This window comes from Anas platyrhynchos, chromosome 24, assembly GCF_047663525.1.
Source record: "Anas platyrhynchos isolate ZD024472 breed Pekin duck chromosome 24, IASCAAS_PekinDuck_T2T, whole genome shotgun sequence".
NCBI classification, from domain to species: Eukaryota; Metazoa; Chordata; class Aves; order Anseriformes; family Anatidae; genus Anas; species Anas platyrhynchos.
Genome location: NC_092610.1, coordinates 383,343 through 402,686, shown reverse-complemented (window position 1 = coordinate 402,686; position 19,344 = coordinate 383,343). Strand labels below are relative to the sequence as shown.

Below are 19,344 nucleotides of genomic sequence, written 5' to 3'. Positions count from 1 at the left end.
TTCTGCAGGCTGGCAGCGATGGTGAAAGCATAGGAAACTGTCCTTTTTCTCAGAGGCTGTTCATGATACTTTGGCTGAAGGGAGTGGTGTTTAGTGTCACAACAGTTGACCTGAAGAGGTAAGAAATATTTGGTTTATCTGAAAAGCAACAGTACAGCTGGCAGAACAAATATTTGTCAGCAACTTCTAAATCTCACGCCTTATTTTCCAAAATGTAAAAAAGTCCTCAGATACTAAGCAACAGCCTTAATTTAAATGTTATAAGCAGTTGTAATCAAAAAGAATTGGTCCAATAAATTCTGTTGGATTTGATAAACGATGCTCTTATGTAAAACTAAAAACTGACGTGAAGATTCTTATAACTGAATACTGAATCTTACTAACTTCACACTGAGACCCCACAAGTAGAAACTGCCAGGTGAGTATTTTGGATCAACAAATCTTAGATCAAATCTGCAATGAATATTGGATAACTGTCACAAATAAGATGCAGCCTATTCCTCTCTTTAAAGATTTTAAGGTAGTATTTCTTCTTATGCGTAAGAATAAACGTCACAGTGCTGCATGTCACCTAAACTATAACTTCACTATCTTTGAAGTAGTGGTTGAGAAGGATGAGATGTGAATCCAGGAATCTTGATTTCCTAAGGTTTTAGAAGCGGTACTGCTATATTCAGCAGAGGCCTTGTATTTGTTTTTGATGTGAAGTAATGCTTTCAGAGCACTAACGTGATGTTAGTGACTGAACTCTCTGGAGAGAGGAGAGGCTGCTAGTGCTTGCAAATCTTATTTTCAGAAATAAAGCCAATAGAAATACACAGCATTCTCCAACAAATCAAGTGTAAAATCTGTAAACTTTCCTAGGATTAACCTCTCCACTTTTAACTTTTTTTTTTTTCCAAGGAGGTGACTTGTTTCGCTTTTTCTTCAAGAAATAACACATCCTATGGTGGCCCCCTCTATTTTGATTGACAATACTGCTTTTTAGTATACCAGTGTTACCTAATTCTCAGTTGCCAGCATTGAAGTGGCAGCGAGTGTTAAATATTTCTATGTGCAGTAGGACTGAGGCAGACCCCTCAAATGGGTAAAAAGCAGCTTTTGTCAATTGTTTGCATTTGTAGCAGCTTTAAGATTTTCTCTGGCTGATGTGGGGTATTACTGCAAACACTGCTGCCAGCACACACAAACCAAATATATCATATCTTCTGTGTAGCACTGCATGTGGTTTGTGGAAACCTCAGGAGCAGAGCTTGTGCTTGTGTGTTGTTTATAGGTTTTGGACCTGCTTTACTTTTAATGATGGCGTTACTTAACCTTTTGCAGTCATCTGGGGAAAAATTATAAAAAGGTTAAAAGAACCATTTTGTACTTTGAAGCATTAGTACTGCTGAACTAGTCTGAGAAATATCATTAAAATGCCAAAGATCCCTATTGAATTGGCTTTATTTGGGTTTGTTTGGCATCTTTGAGTTGATTGGATGGGGGCATGATGGGATGTAAAACTAATGTTTAGAATTAAAATTGCTTGCAGATGTTTAAAATTGTCCTTTACAATTCTCTCTTACACAAGAGAGCTTTCTTTCAGGTTTTCTTTTTTATGTTGGGAAGGGGAAAACACAAAATGAGTCCAAAATTCCAAAAAAAAAAAAAAAAAAAAAAAAAAGCACAAGAATAGGTCAAATGAACTCTATTTTTCCTTGCATACTGGTGAAGGAAAATAAGGACCATTGAAGCTAATTCAGATTTGAATAGATGATGATGCAAACTTGATTCCTTATAGGCTTTGAATAAAGCTTCAGGAGAAAAACAAGCAAAACAATGTTCTGAATTGTCTAATATCTTGTTGTAGTCTAGTGTAGCTTGCAGAACGTGAAGTTCAGCAAACTGCTCAAGTGGAAATGTTTTATGATGGTATTTTTACCACGTTAGCATTACCAGAACGATTATAGGTGCTAGTTTTTGCCCTTGTACTTCTAATATTTCACAGGAAACTGATTCAACAACTTCATTGTTCGAGCCAATTATTCTCTTCTTTTTCCCCCTCCCTCCTGTTATAGGAAACACACAAACTTTTTCAAGATCCTGAGTAGTAATGGTTTATCATTTGCATTTATTTTACTAGCCAAGAAAGCAGGTTTACTTGCAAAGCATGTTTCAGGCTCAGTGTAATTTCTGTTCAGCAGTTAGACAAGCTCTGTTTGCGAGGCTTAAAAGGTCAGGATTGGATACAAAAGTTCACAAGTTAATACTTTGGGACACAGGAAGAAATGAGTCTGTTCTGATTGACTTTATGGCATGTATTTTTCCCTTCCATGCTTGCACTGAACATCGTACTGTGCTAACAAGAGTTTTGCAGTCCTCAGCTCTACTATTAGGACAAAACATGCACATAGGCAAATGAAGAGGGAAGCACAGCTCTTTCAAAGAAATAATGCATTTCTTGCTTCTGTTCAGCCAGACAGAGACTTCATTCTTCCTCTTTGCAGAAGCAGCATTTCAGAGCTCAGAGATCTGACTTGTTCTGGTGACTAGAGCAGTTACAGTACGTAAACCAGTCACAGGACATTGTTGGGCTTGTCACAACACTCAGGGCCAGGTTGCATTCAGTTAAGTTTTGAAATCCTATTTTAAACATCTTGATTGTGTAGTTTTACAATTATGTTGACAGACAACAATTAAATAGTTTAGTAAATATTAAAGACTGCTCAGAGGTGAATGCAACTTCAGCAGCTTAGGAACTGGAGATGTGTTTCCTGTGTTGTTTTTTTTCCTTGCTTTTTTTTTTTCAAGTTAACTCTTCAGACACTCGTTTGAATACTTGTCTAAATTGCACATCACAGTAGAGCATATTAAATTTGGGGGATGGCTTTTGTCTGATCTTCAAGAAATCACCGAAACACTGATTGTTATTCTGGCTTGTGGCAAAGCCACAAGATGTTTGTAGCTATTCTGTAACTGAGCTCTGATGTTAAAGAGTTTGCCCATTTAATTAGCTAGTGATAGGCAGATACTTAAGTATGTGGTCCTACCTCCAAATACCTCAGCATGCTTTGGGGCAGGTACTAACTATCCTGGAATTGCTTTAAACTGCCCAATTTCATATCTGAAATAAACTTCGCTATGTATCTTAATGGTGTTCTTCAAGGGAAGTTGTGCTCACAACCTTTTAAGGATATTCCCGTGTACTTAGGGTGCTCGAGAAGCTGTGGCTTGTATGTGGTTAGCCAGGGTTTGTTTAATGTCTACTGGCAAGAGCAGCAAACTGGAAGTCGAAGCCAGTATTAATGTCTAGGCTTTGGCTGTGGTATGTTAATCTCTGCTGTCTTTGAAAGATGCAGATGGTTCGACTGGAGTGGCAGGAGGGGTCAATGAGATGTTCTGGTATCCTTGAGATGCACTCTGATTCTCCAGAAAACTTCTTTGTTTAGTTCATTAGACTAGTCTGCTTCTGAAATTCAATCTTTCCTTTGATTGCATTAGTACAAATCTGGAGGTCTTGCCCGTGTCAGTTTTTAAAGTTACGTTCCTTTTGAGGAATGTTATCTAGGCAAGATGCAAAACTGGAAGTGAGCCACAATGACTTCCTATAATTGTTGTGGGTTACAAAGCTGTATTTAAATGAAGTGTTAAGCTAAGGTTGGAGCATTAGCCTGTGACAGACTTTAAGCCCTAACAGTGAGAGGGCAATGACAACTCATAGTGAGAAGGAACTTCTTGGAAGCTTAACAATTGATTGAAAATGGTTAAATTCTTGTATTAACATCTGACTTTTGTCACCTGGCTAAAAGCAGGGAAGTTAATTTTCTTAAGTATGAAAATCCATTGTCTCATGCAGGTTTTACATGTTCAGCCAAGTGCTGATAGCCGTCCCGAGTGCTGTTTGGCACTATGTGCTACTGCTGTTTCCCCTGCTTCAAAGGTTTGGCAGTGGGCAGGACACGAAGTCCTGGCAGGGAATCCAAATCTTGTAAGGATGTGGAAGGTAGGTTTCCACAGGACAGGCTTGTACCTGTGTGTGTGGACAGTTTGAGTGCTGTCCCTGGAAGCTTTCCCATGCCGACCAGGCTGGCTGTGGCTGTGGTGGGCTGGTTTCCCTGCCCTGTGTGGTCTGGAGGCTTTCCAGTACGCAGCAGGTCCGGCTCCAGAGTCACGGCCGCACTGTGCGAAGTACAGACCAGGTCAAGGGTGATGCTCCAGCTTGGATTTGTTCAAACAGTAACGAAGGGGTAACTTTGTCTTGGCAAACTTTCTGCTGGATTTGGGTATCGTTTGTTGTTCCTTGTCCAGCACATTACCAAGAGGTGGTAGTCGTCATCTAGCGGGTGCTCTGGTTAACTTGCCAAAAATGTAGGTGCACCCTTGTGCCTCCACTGTCAGATATTAGTACACAGGGGTGGTCTGAGGAGCTAGGAATTGCATGCTGCCCTTTAAAATGTGAAAAGGTTCTTCGAGCATTCAGTATTTGTTCTTCTGATAGTCTTCTGAGCTGCAGTCAGTAGCTTCATCAGAGGGAGGTGCTGCCGCTGTTGTGCCGAGCGGTACCGTAACTGTATTTCTGCCTACACTGAGATTGCTGCAGTTATCATGGGACTAAACAACAATAAAATGGTTTACCGGGAGAAAAAGTGCAGCGTTTTAGTCTGTTTTGGATTCTACAGCTTCTAATGAATCCACATCACATTGCCGAATTGACTCCAGCTTTGCATGTAGACCTGCTGCTAAGGCCTATGTGAGAGCTTTACATTACAGAGTGAGTTAGGCATTTAGGGGTGAACGAGTAGTTAGGTGTGTATGTGCAGCTGCCATACAGACCCCTGAAGTAATGCCTGTCACTCATCACTACAACATCAAGGCCCATTAGAGAGAAGAGCAAATTGCATTTGACTGGCTTAGCTTGGTAAGAATTGGTATAAAAGGAGCTGGAGTCAGTCTTCCAATAGCAAGAGGTATCACCAAAACTGACTTGCATGGAAATGTCTTAAGTATTTTAAGCGTGATTCTGCTTTTCTCTTGGGTTTTGTTACGGTAACGTCATGGCTTCTCCTCCCCTTGTCTAAGTGTGCTGATATTATTTGTATTTTTTTTTCCACTGGAGGAAGCTGCAGGTGTCATTTTTAAACATGGTTCTTAAGCACCTCACCTTGTCTAGAGTTGGAGAGTGGGTACAAGTAGATGGCTTATATGTAGTGCTCTTCCTGCATTGCTTATTTCCAGAGAAGCCACGTGTAATGGGGGAGGATTATCACTGATAGCAGATTACACTCTGTATAAACTCTGTACTGCATACGCTGGGAAGGAGCGTGTAAGTATTGGGGGGTGGTAATAGCACATACGACCTAATCCCAGCCACACTATTCAACATTATACAACTGACTTGAGGAAAAGTAGGTAACCAGAAGGTAGGAGAAAGCAGTAGTTTTTAAGCACTTTAATTGTTAAAGAAAATATTAATTAAGTTTTAAACTTTTTAAGAAAACTGGTGATATATTTTCTGAATTGCCAAGGACTGGGAAACCTCACACACTGCTTTTGAGACCCTATCATTGAAAGATAGGGTAATGTGTGTCCCAAGCTTACCTTTGCATTTGTTTGTATTTCACCCTAGAAAACCAGCAGACCTTCAAAATTTGGCTCCAGGCACTCATCCGCCCTTCATAACTTATAATGGTGAGGTGAAAACAGATGTGAATAAGATTGAAGAGTTCCTGGAAGACGTTTTGGCTCCACCAAAGTAAGTTTTAAAATGATTTCTCACCTTAGATTAGATGGAGTGTTCTCAGGGGTTTTCTGCACTGAAACAATAAGTTCTTCAGCATCAGTAAACTGCAGTTTAGATTTCAATAATAGCTTGGAGCTCTTGTTTGTCATACCTTTCGTCCCTCCAGCTCTTCCATCTTTTATATTAAAAGACATTTACTTATTTTAAAATTGTCCTTTCTTAGTCCTGTCACCCTTCCTGTCACCTGCGTTTTTTCAGACTAAATGACTTTTCCTTTTGATGACTATGGCAGGCCATTCTGATGATGTGTCCAAATAATGTAAATTAAGATGAGCCTGTTATACAAAACGTAGCCCTGACTCAGTAATGAACCATGGTAGAAACTGATTTTTAAGATGTCACCTCCTTTTGGAGGCTTGTAAGGGCAGTCATTCTTCTAGAAGCAAGGTGTTATGTAAGCTTCTAAAAACTCTTAATTTTCTTGTTCTCACCAGGAATATCAGTGAACTTTTGTATTTAATACTATTTTTTTTAATTTTTCTTTCCAGCTTTTTATAAGCAGATTGACAGTTGGTAATTGTACAGAAATGATTGCTAAAAGCAAATTGGAAATATTTTTGTAAAAATTCCTTCATATGGGGCATGATGATGAAACCTGGAGATAGAGTATTTACTATTTGGGAAGTGTAGTTGAAAATACTGAATGCTTTTTGAGATAATTAAATAAAACAGCACAAACATGGGAAACGTGTTTGAGGTTTCTCTCAACTGTTTGCTTTCTTCTACCTGAACTGGGAGACAGTGGCAAAATGCAGACACTGTCTTTAGCAGAATGAACTGTTCTGTCTTTAAAGCTTGGCAGGACTTTACTTTTTTGTTGAAAGGTTTGGGGTACATGATTTTCTGGGACAACTGATAATAACTTGGGAAAAAAAATCTCCTGCGAACAGAAAATGGGCAAGAGCATATTTCATTTTCTACCTGTTTGATCTGCCCTGTTGGCAACACAGCTATGCTAGAATAAAGGAACTTGTTCTTGTTGCTATTGTCTGTTTCAAACACTGCTTAAAGCAAATGTTTGAATCAGAAGGCAGAAATGTGCTTTGTTTTTCCTCTGGTAAGTTGGAGTTAAAAATCTTGAACTTAAATAGAAGTGTGTGATAATACACATAAGAAGCAAGTTCTCCACATAAATCTGAAAACGGATAAATTGGTAAATGTATGTGATACAGAATATTAAAAAAAAAAAAAAGTCATTTTGTGCTAGTTAATGTATGATGGTCGTCATTCTGCTGAATGTGCTGTAGATCTACTTCTTTTTACTTCTTAGGTACCTAAAACTTTCTCCAAAGCACCCAGAATCAAACACTGCTGGAATGGATATATTTGCCAAGTTTTCTGCATTTATAAAAAATTCTAGACCAGAGGCTAATGAAGGTATGTCACTGGAGGGCTGATAGCCATACTTGCATTATTATATTCTTGTGTTGTTCAGAGCTATGTGAAGGGTCTCACTCTTCAAGATAAAATGGTTTATTTCCCGGTAAGACTGGGAAAGGATGGAAACATGAAGAATTTTAAAGCTCATTACATGCTTCTGTGTCTCCTCTTAGACCCTTATACTAAGCATGTCCTTCTAGGTATGGCAGAGGAGATTGGATGAGAGAAGGACTTCACTCCATTCTTGCACCCCTTCAAGTCTCTTAAAGCTTGTTTTAAAAAGAACCATTCCGTCCACTTTTCTTACAAGCAGGATATTTTAATAGGGTGTGCATGTGTTGTACAAGTCCCTAACACTGAAATTTCTCTCTGCAACAGCCATTCAAAAGTCTTGAACTAAATAGTAATGATTTTAACGTCCAGAACCGAATTCCATGCAGACTTTGTAACATGCCTCAGTGACCGAGTTCCAGTCCAGTTGATGAGGCCTTACTGCACACTTGATATTTGACCTTTCTGTGACTGAGTGCTCCTATTCACACTGATGAATTGAGCTTAGTTTATGTTAGTTTCTGTGAAGAATTAAGACACTTCCATGTGGAGAGAACATAGAAGATGGAAGGTGCGAGGTTAATAAGAGTTAAAGAATGTGCAATTAGGACTTAAAGTCATTCAGTACAAATATTTTCTGGTCAATGTAGTTTGAGGGGAAAACTTCATTCAGGGAATCAGAATGCCTTTCTGCTCTATTTCAGTCAGAGAGCTCCAAAATATTTGCAAATACTCTTAATGAGAAATATTTTTTGTTTTTATGGGTTATGCTGCCCTCTGCTGCTGTGTTTCAAAAACCTGGGTAGTCTGCATGCTTAGTTCTGCCTCTTAGCTGAGCATGTGACATTAAACAGATTATGTAGCTTAACTTAATTCTAACTACAATTTAAGCCAGTTAGGAAGAGTCTTAAGAAACTGACATAAGCCACTTTTTAATCCAAAAATAAACATTTGTGAATAGTCTTACAGTGCTTCAAATTAGTGCAAGCTTGTATATAAACTAACTTTGAGATAACCTGTATCAGCGTGATATTTAAGAGATTCTTGTTCTGTTTCATTGTTACTAGTGTTTCAAGTGACTGCAGTTGCAGTTCCAGCAGAGGTGTTGTCACCAAAATTGTGCAAGGATTAGAAATCCTTTATTGCATAATCTCTTCTGGGTACCACGGTGATGTGGATTTTGTATTTCAGGTCTGGTACCAGTATCAATATCCTAAATGTTAATTTGCTTTGAAATTTGCTTGCTGTGGTTTGGCTTTCTTTTTGTTCTTAAAGCTATTCCTTCTTCAATAGCCTTAGAACGTGGCCTCTTGAAAACCCTCCAGAAACTGGATGAGTATCTGAACTCTCCTCTTCCTGATGAAATAGATGAGAATAGCATGGAAGATATTACAATTTCTACTCGCAAGTTTTTGGATGGCAATGAGATGACACTAGCAGACTGCAACCTGCTACCCAAACTACACATTGTCAAGGTAAATGACTTGTATGTAGTTACATGACAATTAAGGAAAAAAAAAATGCTTATAGTCCTAGGACATTCTGGAGTGCAACTCATTTCAACCATGCTCCCATGTAAATTTAACTGCAATATTAACAGTACGTGAAGGTACTGTTCACAAAGGCTTTAGGAGTAGAGCAGCTGAATTCTATGAAGGTGTAAACCAATAGACAAGTCAGGTAGTAGATGATACAATGGGACAAGCTAAATCCTGTTTTACTGTGCTGACCGATATGGTCACAGGAGGAAGTTGCAATATGTAAACGAATGAGGTAGAAGAAGGAAATCGAATGTCGTGTGACCAGGTAATGTTGAAGTGCATGTCCTCTTCTTATACAGGTAGAGAAAACTGCTCTAACAGTAATAGTGTAAATACCTCGATGCAGGAGGTAAAAGAAAAAAAAAAAAAAAAGGCAGTTCAGAGGTGTAGAAAGGAGGAAGTAGCACAGGAAAACTGTGGGAGTGAAGATGTGCCTGTGTAGTCATGGGTTGGCTTCTTTTCACTCACTCCAATGATTTTTGTCAGTTTTGTACTGCAGATGGAGCCACAGATTAAGCTTTTGCCTGGATGCGGAAGTATTTACTTTGGAGAGGACAAATTAAAGACTACGTGAGGCAGTATGCTGCCAGGTCCAGGCATATCCCAGAGGGGCAGGTTCTACAGAATTGAGAAGTGACTCTGAGCATGTTGGAAGGGTAACATAGCAAGAGAGTGATGAGGGATGGAAAAGTTGTTTATGCTGAAATGTATACATTTATCTTTTTTTGTTGTTGTTGTTGTTCTAGGTGGTGGCCAAAAAATATCGCAACTTCGAGATTCCCAAGGAAATGACAGGGATTTGGAGATACCTGACAAATGCTTATAGCAGGGATGAATTCACCAATACCTGTCCTGGAGACAAAGAAATTGAAATAGCTTACAGTGATGTAGCCAAGAGACTCACTAAGTAAACAACACTTGCAAAAGAGATGACTTCTTACATATTCCGTAACAATGCTTCTAACAGACTGCTCTTTTCATATAAGATAGCATTTTTTTTGCATGAACTTGCAGTTATTCAAAGTTAATGGTGGATAGACCAGGTACAGTAATTACCTAAAGTTTGCAGACTTAATTATAGCCTCGTTTTTCCTTACCTCTTTTCATAGCAAGTCTGAATATCATTAACTCAGTTATGTTAATGTTGCACTGGGATAACTCTAGATTCTTTAGCATGAAGAGTTACCTTGCCCCTGCTACTTTTCTTTGCAAACATTTGATCCCTGTCTATGAAATGGTCTAGGATACTGTCTTGCTATATGGTACCAGGAATATTTATGTATTTTGGAATTTATTGCTTTTCCAGAAGATTTATACACAGTTGTCGTATCTACAACACATTGACCTGTACCTGTTCGTCTATCCTCTTTGCATATAGAAGGGAACTTACCCAGAAAAGCCATGTGTGGAATATTTGGCTTTTTAAAAACAAAAAACAACACACACACACACATTTCTCTTGGATTTGCAATCACAATGATGGCTGAGAATGGACTCAGATGTGAAATTTGGATTTGAATGACCTCGAACATCAGGAAGTTTGAATCTAGGCTTGTGCACTATAGCCAGAAGCTCGCAGTTCAGAGCTAGCATTTAGTTATGTCTTCAAGAGTTTGAGATTTAAAAAAAACAAAACCAACCAAACAAACAAAAAAAAAAACACATCAGCTTACACTTGCCCCAAGTTCTGAGTTGCAGCGAATAACTGTCAGGATGCCCTTTAACATCATGAAACCAAAAGAATTGGATGCTTGCCATCTGTTCACCTTAAAAATTGCAAGTGGCTTTCTTTTTGGTAGTTAAGAGCCTTTATTTTGTATAGGTCTTTCTGGTGATATTTACTTAAATCTTTGTCGTAAACAAAACATGTAAACATTAGTGTCATAGTTGATAGGTAGCTACTGTATATGGTGAATAGCAGTGCAATGATTAGTGATATAAAACTGAACACTGACAGCCGTTAAAGTTGTAACTTTCTGGGAACTTTCTTAAGCTATTTTTTTTTCCTGAAGAAAGCTAAAGTGACCTTTAAAGATAACATTTGCCTTAAATTATAGTATTCCTTTTTCTTTTTTGAAAGGAAACTTATTAATTTCTCTTGTAAAGAAATGGTGCGTGGAAATGAGTCCGTACATTGAATTTATCCTGATTGCTTGTCTGTGTACCTGGATTGCAACTTTGCATAATCGTAATCATTGCACTACTATACATAATCTTTTTACAGCAACACTGAGGAATAGCACTGCATTTTTTTAAAATCAATTTTCAAATATTTCTAAACCAGGTGAATAGTTTTCTTGTTTAAGAAATTTTGATGCATGAAATAAATTGCTAGGTTATTTTTTAAAAGGCCATCATAAACAACTCCAAAGAAAGCTAGACTTATACCTATTTTTTTTGTAAAGATACTTTTATATTTAACTGATTTTAGAAGCTGGAAAGTGCTATTCCTGTTAGGTTGTTCTTGGAATATTTAACATTATGCAATAACATAAAAATGCTCACATAAACACTTTTATACACTATTTTTTTTGGTAAGCACTGGTTTTATGAAAACCAGCCTGACTTTTCTAAGCATCCTGCTTTTGCTACTTTATATACCCATGATGTTAGCTTGACATAGAAAAATTAGAGTAAAAGATCTGTATTTGTATACATGGCTTGTGGTGCCTTGTCTTGCCTTCCTAGAACTAGAATTGCAATATAAAGGCAATTAACAATCCTGTTACATGTCTTTCTAAGACAACCATAGATACATCTAGACCCTATTATAACTTACTACAGGAGTGTTGAGGCACAGAAAGTGAGTTCTGCAGGGTGACCTGGTTAGGAAGAATTAATTGTAGCCTTTTAATAATTACTGTATTCTAACGTCACATTCTCATCCTGAATAAAGTTTCTCAGCCATACTAATCCTTTGTAGGGGTTCAGTCTTTGATACGTGGCATCTAGAAAAAGGAATGACATGTTCTTTTGTTAGAGAAAAGTTTTTTTTTTTTTTTTTAATGATATATAGAGGTTTAAAAAAAAAAAAAGAAAAAAGAAGAAAAAAAGCCTTCATTATTTTGGTGCTCCTTGCCATCCTGTAGTTAACCTTTAAAAACAGTATAGGAAGCAATGTAATTGTGGGCATAGTTTTGTTAAATTTTTAACCCTGCTTTAGAACCTATATCATGATGGCCCTTAGAAGCTGTCTGAGGTTGTAGTAATCAGGCCTTGCTCTTTATGAAAGCAAATTAGCCGTCGTGTGCACGCTTCAATACACCAGGCAACTCTGTGCATATGAACATGAAAATGCTTTCATGCAGTTCTCTAGTGTGTGTGCTGCCTGCATATCAATGCACACAAATACTTAACTTGTTGAAACACCAGACATGTTGTCTTGTGTAGGTAATATATTCTCTCTACTTTTTAGGCAATCTTCAAACACTTGTAATACATTATATTCAGCATTAAATATTTTAATGATTGTGTCTGAAAGCTTGTAAACAAAGTTGAAGCTCTTGCTGTAAGTAATGTATTTTTTATCTCAGTACAATGTAGTGTTGAGTGTTAGAGCTTTTCCCTTATAGGTGTAATTCAAATGAGGGCCAGGTTAGTAATTTCTAAGGCGATTACCATATGATAGCTGTTAACTGTCCAACGTGAAAGGAATCGGTTACTTTCTGGCTTCCTATTGCACAGCTTTGTTGTGTTGTGGCAGAAGCTGGCCAGCCTCTTGCTGGCTTCAGCAGAGTCCAGGAATCTAATGGAGGGTGAGCTGCTTTCACCTTTGTAGGTGATCTTTTCGGAGCAGCACAGTATAGCTAGGGTGGTGTGTAAAAGCCTTAGCGTCTGGTGTGGGTAGAGCACTTTCATCTGGCCCCAATCACCAGCCCCACATTAATTAAAAAAGCCCTTTCATAACTATGTAAATTCTTGACTTCTGTCAACTTGTTTACAATCTGATCTTTAAATGCATTTTTAATTTCATCAAACAGCAATTAATCTACCCCCTGTTTAAATTTAAAATGATGCTTCTAGCCCCTTCTACAATTTAAAAACAGCAGTTACCCTTTCAAGTAGGCATTCCAGTTTGCAAGTTGGTTGCATGTATTAGCATGCTGAATAACTTGCTCTATTCTCAAGCTGAAATATTCTTAATTTTCCATTAAAACAGGTGACTTCTGTTTCCTGAACATAAAGGGAAAATCCATCATCTTCACCCTGGTTTTGTGTGGGAGACCAGATTATAGACTGTGCATGATTTTTTTTCTTAACAAAGCTTTACTGCTTGAAGAGATTCCTAATGTGTACCCAGCTGCCTGTTGAACAAGAGGCATGCGAACTTCTGAAACAGTTTCATGCACTCCAAAACTTTCCTATCCATTTACTGTTCACTGCTGGTCTCTGTAAATGTCCCTCATTGACAGTCACAGCCATGTAGCTTGTACGTTTGCATTTTCCCATAAAATTGGTGTTTTTTCCGCAATGGGCATGTCTAAACTGATTGAGAGTTGCGTGCAGTTCCATGATAAGAAGAGAGATGTAATCAAGTTTTTATGCTAAAGTAGCAAATTAGCATTTCATATCAAAGGAACACAGACATGAATAAATTGAAGATGCCTGAGCCAAACCCACTGATGCCTATCTTAATGTAGAACAAAAAGTGGCTAAGTACAGTCAACTTTTTTTTTACTCTTTGCCACTCAGAATACTATCTGAACACGTCCAATTAATATCTTCAGAAGAAAGCTTTATTCCAAGTGAAAAATATGTAATCTGCCTCAGAACCTGTGCCACTATTACATTTTGTTTCTGGAGGGAGGAGGTGTGAGGATGGGAGAAGAGTGGAGCAGAATAGGATATAGAGACTCCCAAGACAAGATATCAAGAATTGGAGCATTGTTTGCAGAAATACTTGAAGAGTTGATACAATTTATTGTAGTTTGCTTATGTCTTTCACTCTCTTGAACGTCTTTTACAGATATACCAGTATACTGCTGGCAGCTATTGTTAAAAATAAAATTATATTTTCACTACCGAGCAGATTTTCTATTGTTTTTGAAGACTAAGTTCCTGTATGTGTAAGCTACGACATGAATGTGGTGTGCTAAACTTCAGGATAAGTTTATAGTTAATTATACTCTCGATTTTTGGCCTTCTGTTTTTACTTAAGGCAGAATACATGCTGTTTTTTACGTTATTACTAGCTGTAATGCCCCGTAACAAAGGAACAGAACAAGTTGAAAAACATTAAATTCTCCTACAGAAGCTTTGGAAAGGTTTGTGTTCCCCTCTGATCCCCCTTTCAGGTTTCCACATTCTTAAGTATAAACACTTAAGAATATAAATTTTGATAGCTTGTTTTTCTCCAGAACACTAGATACTCAAAGTTAAACTGGAAAATTTGATTAAAAATACATCCAAAAATATATATATATTTAAACTTGTTTACACCCAAATAATCCACTAAAACTAGGCATTTCGAGAGTCAAGACTGAATTCACATCTTTACAGAAATCTTGGATTGTGGATTTTGGTGCTCTTATTCTGAGTTTCAGCCCTGGTTCCTCACTGTCTTTAGCTTGTAAGTATGTCTAAACTAGTTGTGGTAAACACCATACACCCCTGCTTTTAATCTGAGTGTAAGTAGGTATTAGGTCTCCAGGGCAGAGACCACCAGCTGCTAGTGGAAGTTTTGAAGAAAACTTCCTAAGCGTTATCATGTCAATCTCTTGTCTGTCTTGTGAGTGTTTGAGGTGCATCTTGGGTCTCATTTTGTTTTTGAAAGGAAATGTGTGGAATCCAGAAGACGTTCCTGGAGCCTGTAATCTGGGATGCTATCATCTGGGTTCGAGCGTGTGCAGGAAAGCAATGGCTGTGCTTGAAGGAGTAGGAAATCCAGCAATTAAACCCTGGGTAGGATTACATGCTTGTATCCCTGTATTATTTTACTGACCAGGAGGTCTGTGATCAGAGCTGGGTTTTGCAATGAGATTTCCAGTTACCTTGTTTCATTTTGGTCACATAGTTCCACAAAATGCAGTCGTGCGGACTGTAAAGCAAGGTAACGTGCTCTTTGTGTGAAGAGCGTACAGAAAGGGAATGGTGTTCAGCTATGAAGACGGTGTTTGTCCTGAAGAGCACAAACAATAGTCCTAGGATGTACAATAAATATTTTATATAATTAAAATTTGCTGCAAGTGCTGCTTTCATCCAGCTGATAACCTTTCTATTTTTTGCTAGATGTTGTTCTAAGGCATTTCAGGTACCCAGTCTGGTGCAGAAGGTTCTTACTGGATGTCCTAGCAAGAAATGGATGGATTTTGGCTTCCGTGAAAGCTATGGAGCCCATTCCCAAACAGTTCTGTGTAGCTGCTGTCTGTGAGCAATGGGGAGAACTTGAGGGGAGCTAGGTGAGGCTGAACGTCCCATGTCTGTCTCTGACCACTGCATTCTCCCTGTTCTCAGGGACGGCTCTCATCCAAATAATTATGAACTTGATGTGAATCTAGGTTTTGTAGCTCTGGCTTATCTCTCCAAAAGTATTCGTGTGTTCCCTAGGAGAATTAGTCTGGAAATCTCTTGCAATTAACTCCAGTGGTTTAGGATTTGAACCACCTAAATTATGATATGTAGTAATTGTGAAAGCAGTCAGTACCTGTTGGGCTCAGTTGCAAGGGCTGAGACAAGTGGAATCTGTACTGCAGTGACTATTGTGCTTTGTTACTCTTCTTCCTCTCCTGTGCCGCCTCTTCCAACGTCAACAGGCTTTAGCTAGACCCCAGTTATATCTGAGTAATGTTTTTCTTCTTGTTTGTACTCTGGCCTATTTTGACTGAGCTTAATCACAAAATAGCTTGTGTTGGAAGGGACCTCGAAGATCATCTAGTTCTAACTCCCTGGCTTAGGCAGGGACGCCACCTGCTAGGTCAGGTTGGCCAAAGCCCCATCCAACCTGGCCTTGAACACCTCCAGGGATGGGGTATCCACAATTGATTGCACAATTGGCAACCAAGCCACATGAAGATCTGGAGATCTTAAGTGCTGGTTCATCTTTTTTTTTTTTTTTTTTTTTTTAATGGCATTGGCCTTGAAGTATTGGCATCTTGTATGGAAATACTGTTTTATATGCTCATCGCCTTATTTTTGTGATGTTTCACTGAAGTTCCTAGAAATTAGCTAGAAATAAGCATTTTTTCCAACCTAACTGGCCACACGGTTTCCTGATTTTGTTAGTGTAGCTCCATATTTTATGCAGGGGTGGTGCTTGCATTTCAGAAGATCTGATTTGTCTTGGTTCATTCCTTCAGCAACAAGCACACTTTACATGTATTCAAATGTATCCATTTTTTATTGCAAAGAGGCTAAAACAGACTGTTTTCCAAAAGTTTCCATACTACTAGTTATGTTGTGGAAAATCCAGAAACGATTTTCTAATTACTTCCTCAAATTGGTTTTCTTATAAACAGCAGCAAAATACAGTAGCTAAAAGGCCAAGGAGAGCCTGCTGGTATCTCTGTGCTGGTGTAGGAATAAATCAATTTGTCAGAGTGCAGTTGAGATTTTAATGGAAGGAAAAAGAAAAGTGGACAAACCTTTGTATTCAGTGGGATAGAAAAGGAACTCATTTGACGTGGTTGCCTGAAGGCTTTTGGACACCCATTACAATGAAAGCTAAGTATGAGCTGAATGTCTAAACATTTTTGCTGTCTCTGAAAGTCTCCAGGAGAAAGGGTGGATTTAGTGACTCATTAATCAAGAATATGTTTAACTGTGGTGGTTCCCAAACTCCTCTCTGTGAATCGCAGGTGGTCCATGATGCCAACGAGAGTTTTTATGGCCTACGTGAAGCAGGGGATAGTGTTAACGAAAGGCGAATGGTCTGTGAGAAGCTGACAGACATTCTAATCACAAGTCTTTGGGAACTGCTGCTCTAGGGCTTTACTTTGGTGAATTTTCTCTGCAACAGCAAGATTCACCTGGAACTGCTGAATAGCTCGCATCCAAATGCTTGGTTTTGTGGTGGTCTACTGTACTCAGTAGGTATAGTGTGAGACTGAATGCAGTTTAATGGTAAAAAAAAAAATAATAATAAAATAAAATTCACTAACACTGGCAGTAACAAAGCTCTTCAGCCTGGGTTAGTATTTTGCTGAGATTACCACAAGTGTATCGTGGCTGAGCAACTTGGGGGTGTGTTTGCTATGTTCAAAATTAACCAGAGATCAGGGAAAGTAATACATTTGTCATGATAAATAACTTCTGAAACATAATAAACTTAAGATGACTTAAAGAGCTGCCCATCTTTTAACTGTGTGGGAGAAAAATGAAAGGTCTGGAGGTACGTGGTCTTTCTCTCTGCAGATACGTGGAGGTACATGGTCTTTCTCTCAACATTTGGTCTTGCTAAACTTTTTGTGAGCACTCAGAGCTGATGCTGGATGGTTTCCAGAGCCGGAAAAAGAGAACTCATGATTCTTTGACTCAAGAGAAGAACTGCTGTGTTCTTACCACTGGACAGAGAGATGAAAACAGTTGCTAAACAAAGATCAAACATGTGAACTTTATAAATAAACAAACAAAATTGATGCTAAGGGATGTCTCAGCTCCTTTGCCTACGGCAAAGGGCTTGGCAGGACCTAGGAGAATGACTTTGTCAGTTTGCACATGGAATTCTTATTTTAAAGAGTCTGATTAAAGTGATACGGCTCCTCTTTTATTCTGGTTAAAATGACCTTTTCAGTCCATGCATTGGTAGAATGTACCAGAGGATGCAGGGTAGAGGAGAACTCTTTTCCAGTGTTGAGCTCTAGATGTCGAATGTGGCAAAGTTATAAGCGATGTGTGATTAAAAAGCTGATTCTAAGAAGCTGAAGAAGCTGCTGTTAATAGTAGAACGCTCCGAGGCAGCAGGTTTGCTGCTTTGCTAAGGAGGAAGCTTAGTTACCTGAGAGAGTTGCCTGCAAGGCAGAGCTGGGCAGCAGGGTTCTCTGTCTTGGTGTCCATTTGAGTCCTGTTCCAGTCCTAACTTCTGATGTGCCCATTAGTAATACAGGACTGTGGTTTTCAGAAATCTTTGATCAGTATCTTAAAAGATGCTGGTGGTCAGAGTGAAAGCAGAACCCAGGTGCAGGTAGCTGTTCTTTTTACCTTTTTTTTTCTTCTCAAAATTTAAGTGATGTAAACTGGAAACGGGAAGCTTGTTGGTCCGACTTTTGCCCAGCACCTAAACCTAACAGTCTTGACTGTCCCTGCTTGTTCACAGCGTTAAGTTTCATCAGTCTGTGACAGCTTCTGCTCTCGTTGCTCCTTTAGCTCCATACTCCTGCTGCAGCCTTTGCTGTGTGATGCTATATCTGGATGTGGAGCATGGCTGTGGCTGGCTCCTGGTTTTAATTTGGAGCAGCCCACTTGCAGCCTCCTGACGAGGCAGCCGGCTGCAGTCAGCTTAGTGCCTGGTAGCAGTGAGCCCCAACTTGCAGCCTTCTCCCAGAGGCCCAGTTGCTCTGTACTTGTTGTGCTGTGTGAATAGCTTTCCAAGGAGAACTTACACTCCTGAATGCTCCTGCAGCTATGTGGGATGCCAGGCAAAAGGTAAAGGCCCCTATCTTCTTCCTGAACAATTTGCTGCCTCGTAAAGCTTTAGAACTGGACCCTGTGAGCTAAGTTGAGCTATTACTCTGCAGCTGTAGGATCTTTGGAGGTTGTTTCTGGGACGAATTTCTTGTAGAGTAAATTGTGTAAGAACTGTGGTCTTAACAATAGTTCCCTGGACTTGATGTGAGGGGACCTGGGTTAATTTCTTGCCTCTTTTCAGCAAGCTGTTTTCCTTTTGTGTTGTCTCCTTTTTGCTTTCATAAAAAGGGAGTGATTTCCATTAAAATATTTTAGTAGTGCTTTCCATCTGTAGATACCAGTGAGGAAACTTGAAGTTATCCTGGACAGTCATGTCCCTGTGAGATACAAGGGCAGAGCTCAGCTGCTGTATTGGCACTGGCAGCAGAGCTGGCCTAAGCACAAGCAGAGCTCCAGACGAGTTACGGCACTGCTGCACCCTGCCTGGTGTCAGCAGGCTGTGGGGTGAAGAGAGCTGAGGTTGCTGCAGCAGAGAGGGGTGCTTGAGGACAAGGGCATGTGCCATAGGGAAACTGGCTTCTGTTAGCTCTTCTGGTCACAATGACTTCTGTTTATTTGCTTTGCTGGCTCACTGAGAATGAAGTTACATCGGTGTAACAAAGCTGTGTTAGCATTCATACTGATTCTGTGGCTTGTAGCTGGATTTTTTCATTTGATCTGGCTGGGATGATCTGTATCCATGGGCTTCTGCTTTGGATATGTTTGAAATAGACCCGTATGATGAAGCTTGTGCTTTTTTTTTTGTTACTCAGGGACCAGGAAACGTAAAATGCTGTTTGCATGTGGGGTGGCATTACCTGTGACAAATGAGCATGTGAAGCCAGGACACACCATGCAAGGTCACAGGGACACAGGGCAGGAGAATGCTGAGAGTTATTACAACTCCTGCTTGTATATGTGGGTTTAAGGTGTAGGCAGGCATATGCTGCTTCAGCTACTTCTTAATTTTAATTTCCTCAGGCAATATTT

The 19,344-nt window shown here is 39.2% G+C and overlaps 1 protein-coding gene across 1 annotated transcript in view; it reads left to right on the top strand.

Moving 5' to 3' along the window:
• The window catches only part of CLIC4 (chloride intracellular channel 4), a 29,410-nt gene extending 15,631 nt beyond the window's left edge, over positions 1-13,779 (top strand). The window contains exons 2-6 of the mRNA XM_038167203.2: positions 9-118; positions 5,609-5,734; positions 7,053-7,159; positions 8,507-8,688; positions 9,501-13,779. Coding sequence (XP_038023131.1) covers positions 9-118; positions 5,609-5,734; positions 7,053-7,159; positions 8,507-8,688; positions 9,501-9,665 — 690 coding nt within the window. The 3' untranslated portion in view covers positions 9,666-13,779. The remainder of the gene's footprint in view (positions 1-8; positions 119-5,608; positions 5,735-7,052; positions 7,160-8,506; positions 8,689-9,500) is intronic.
• Positions 13,780-19,344: the final 5,565 nt, after the last annotated feature.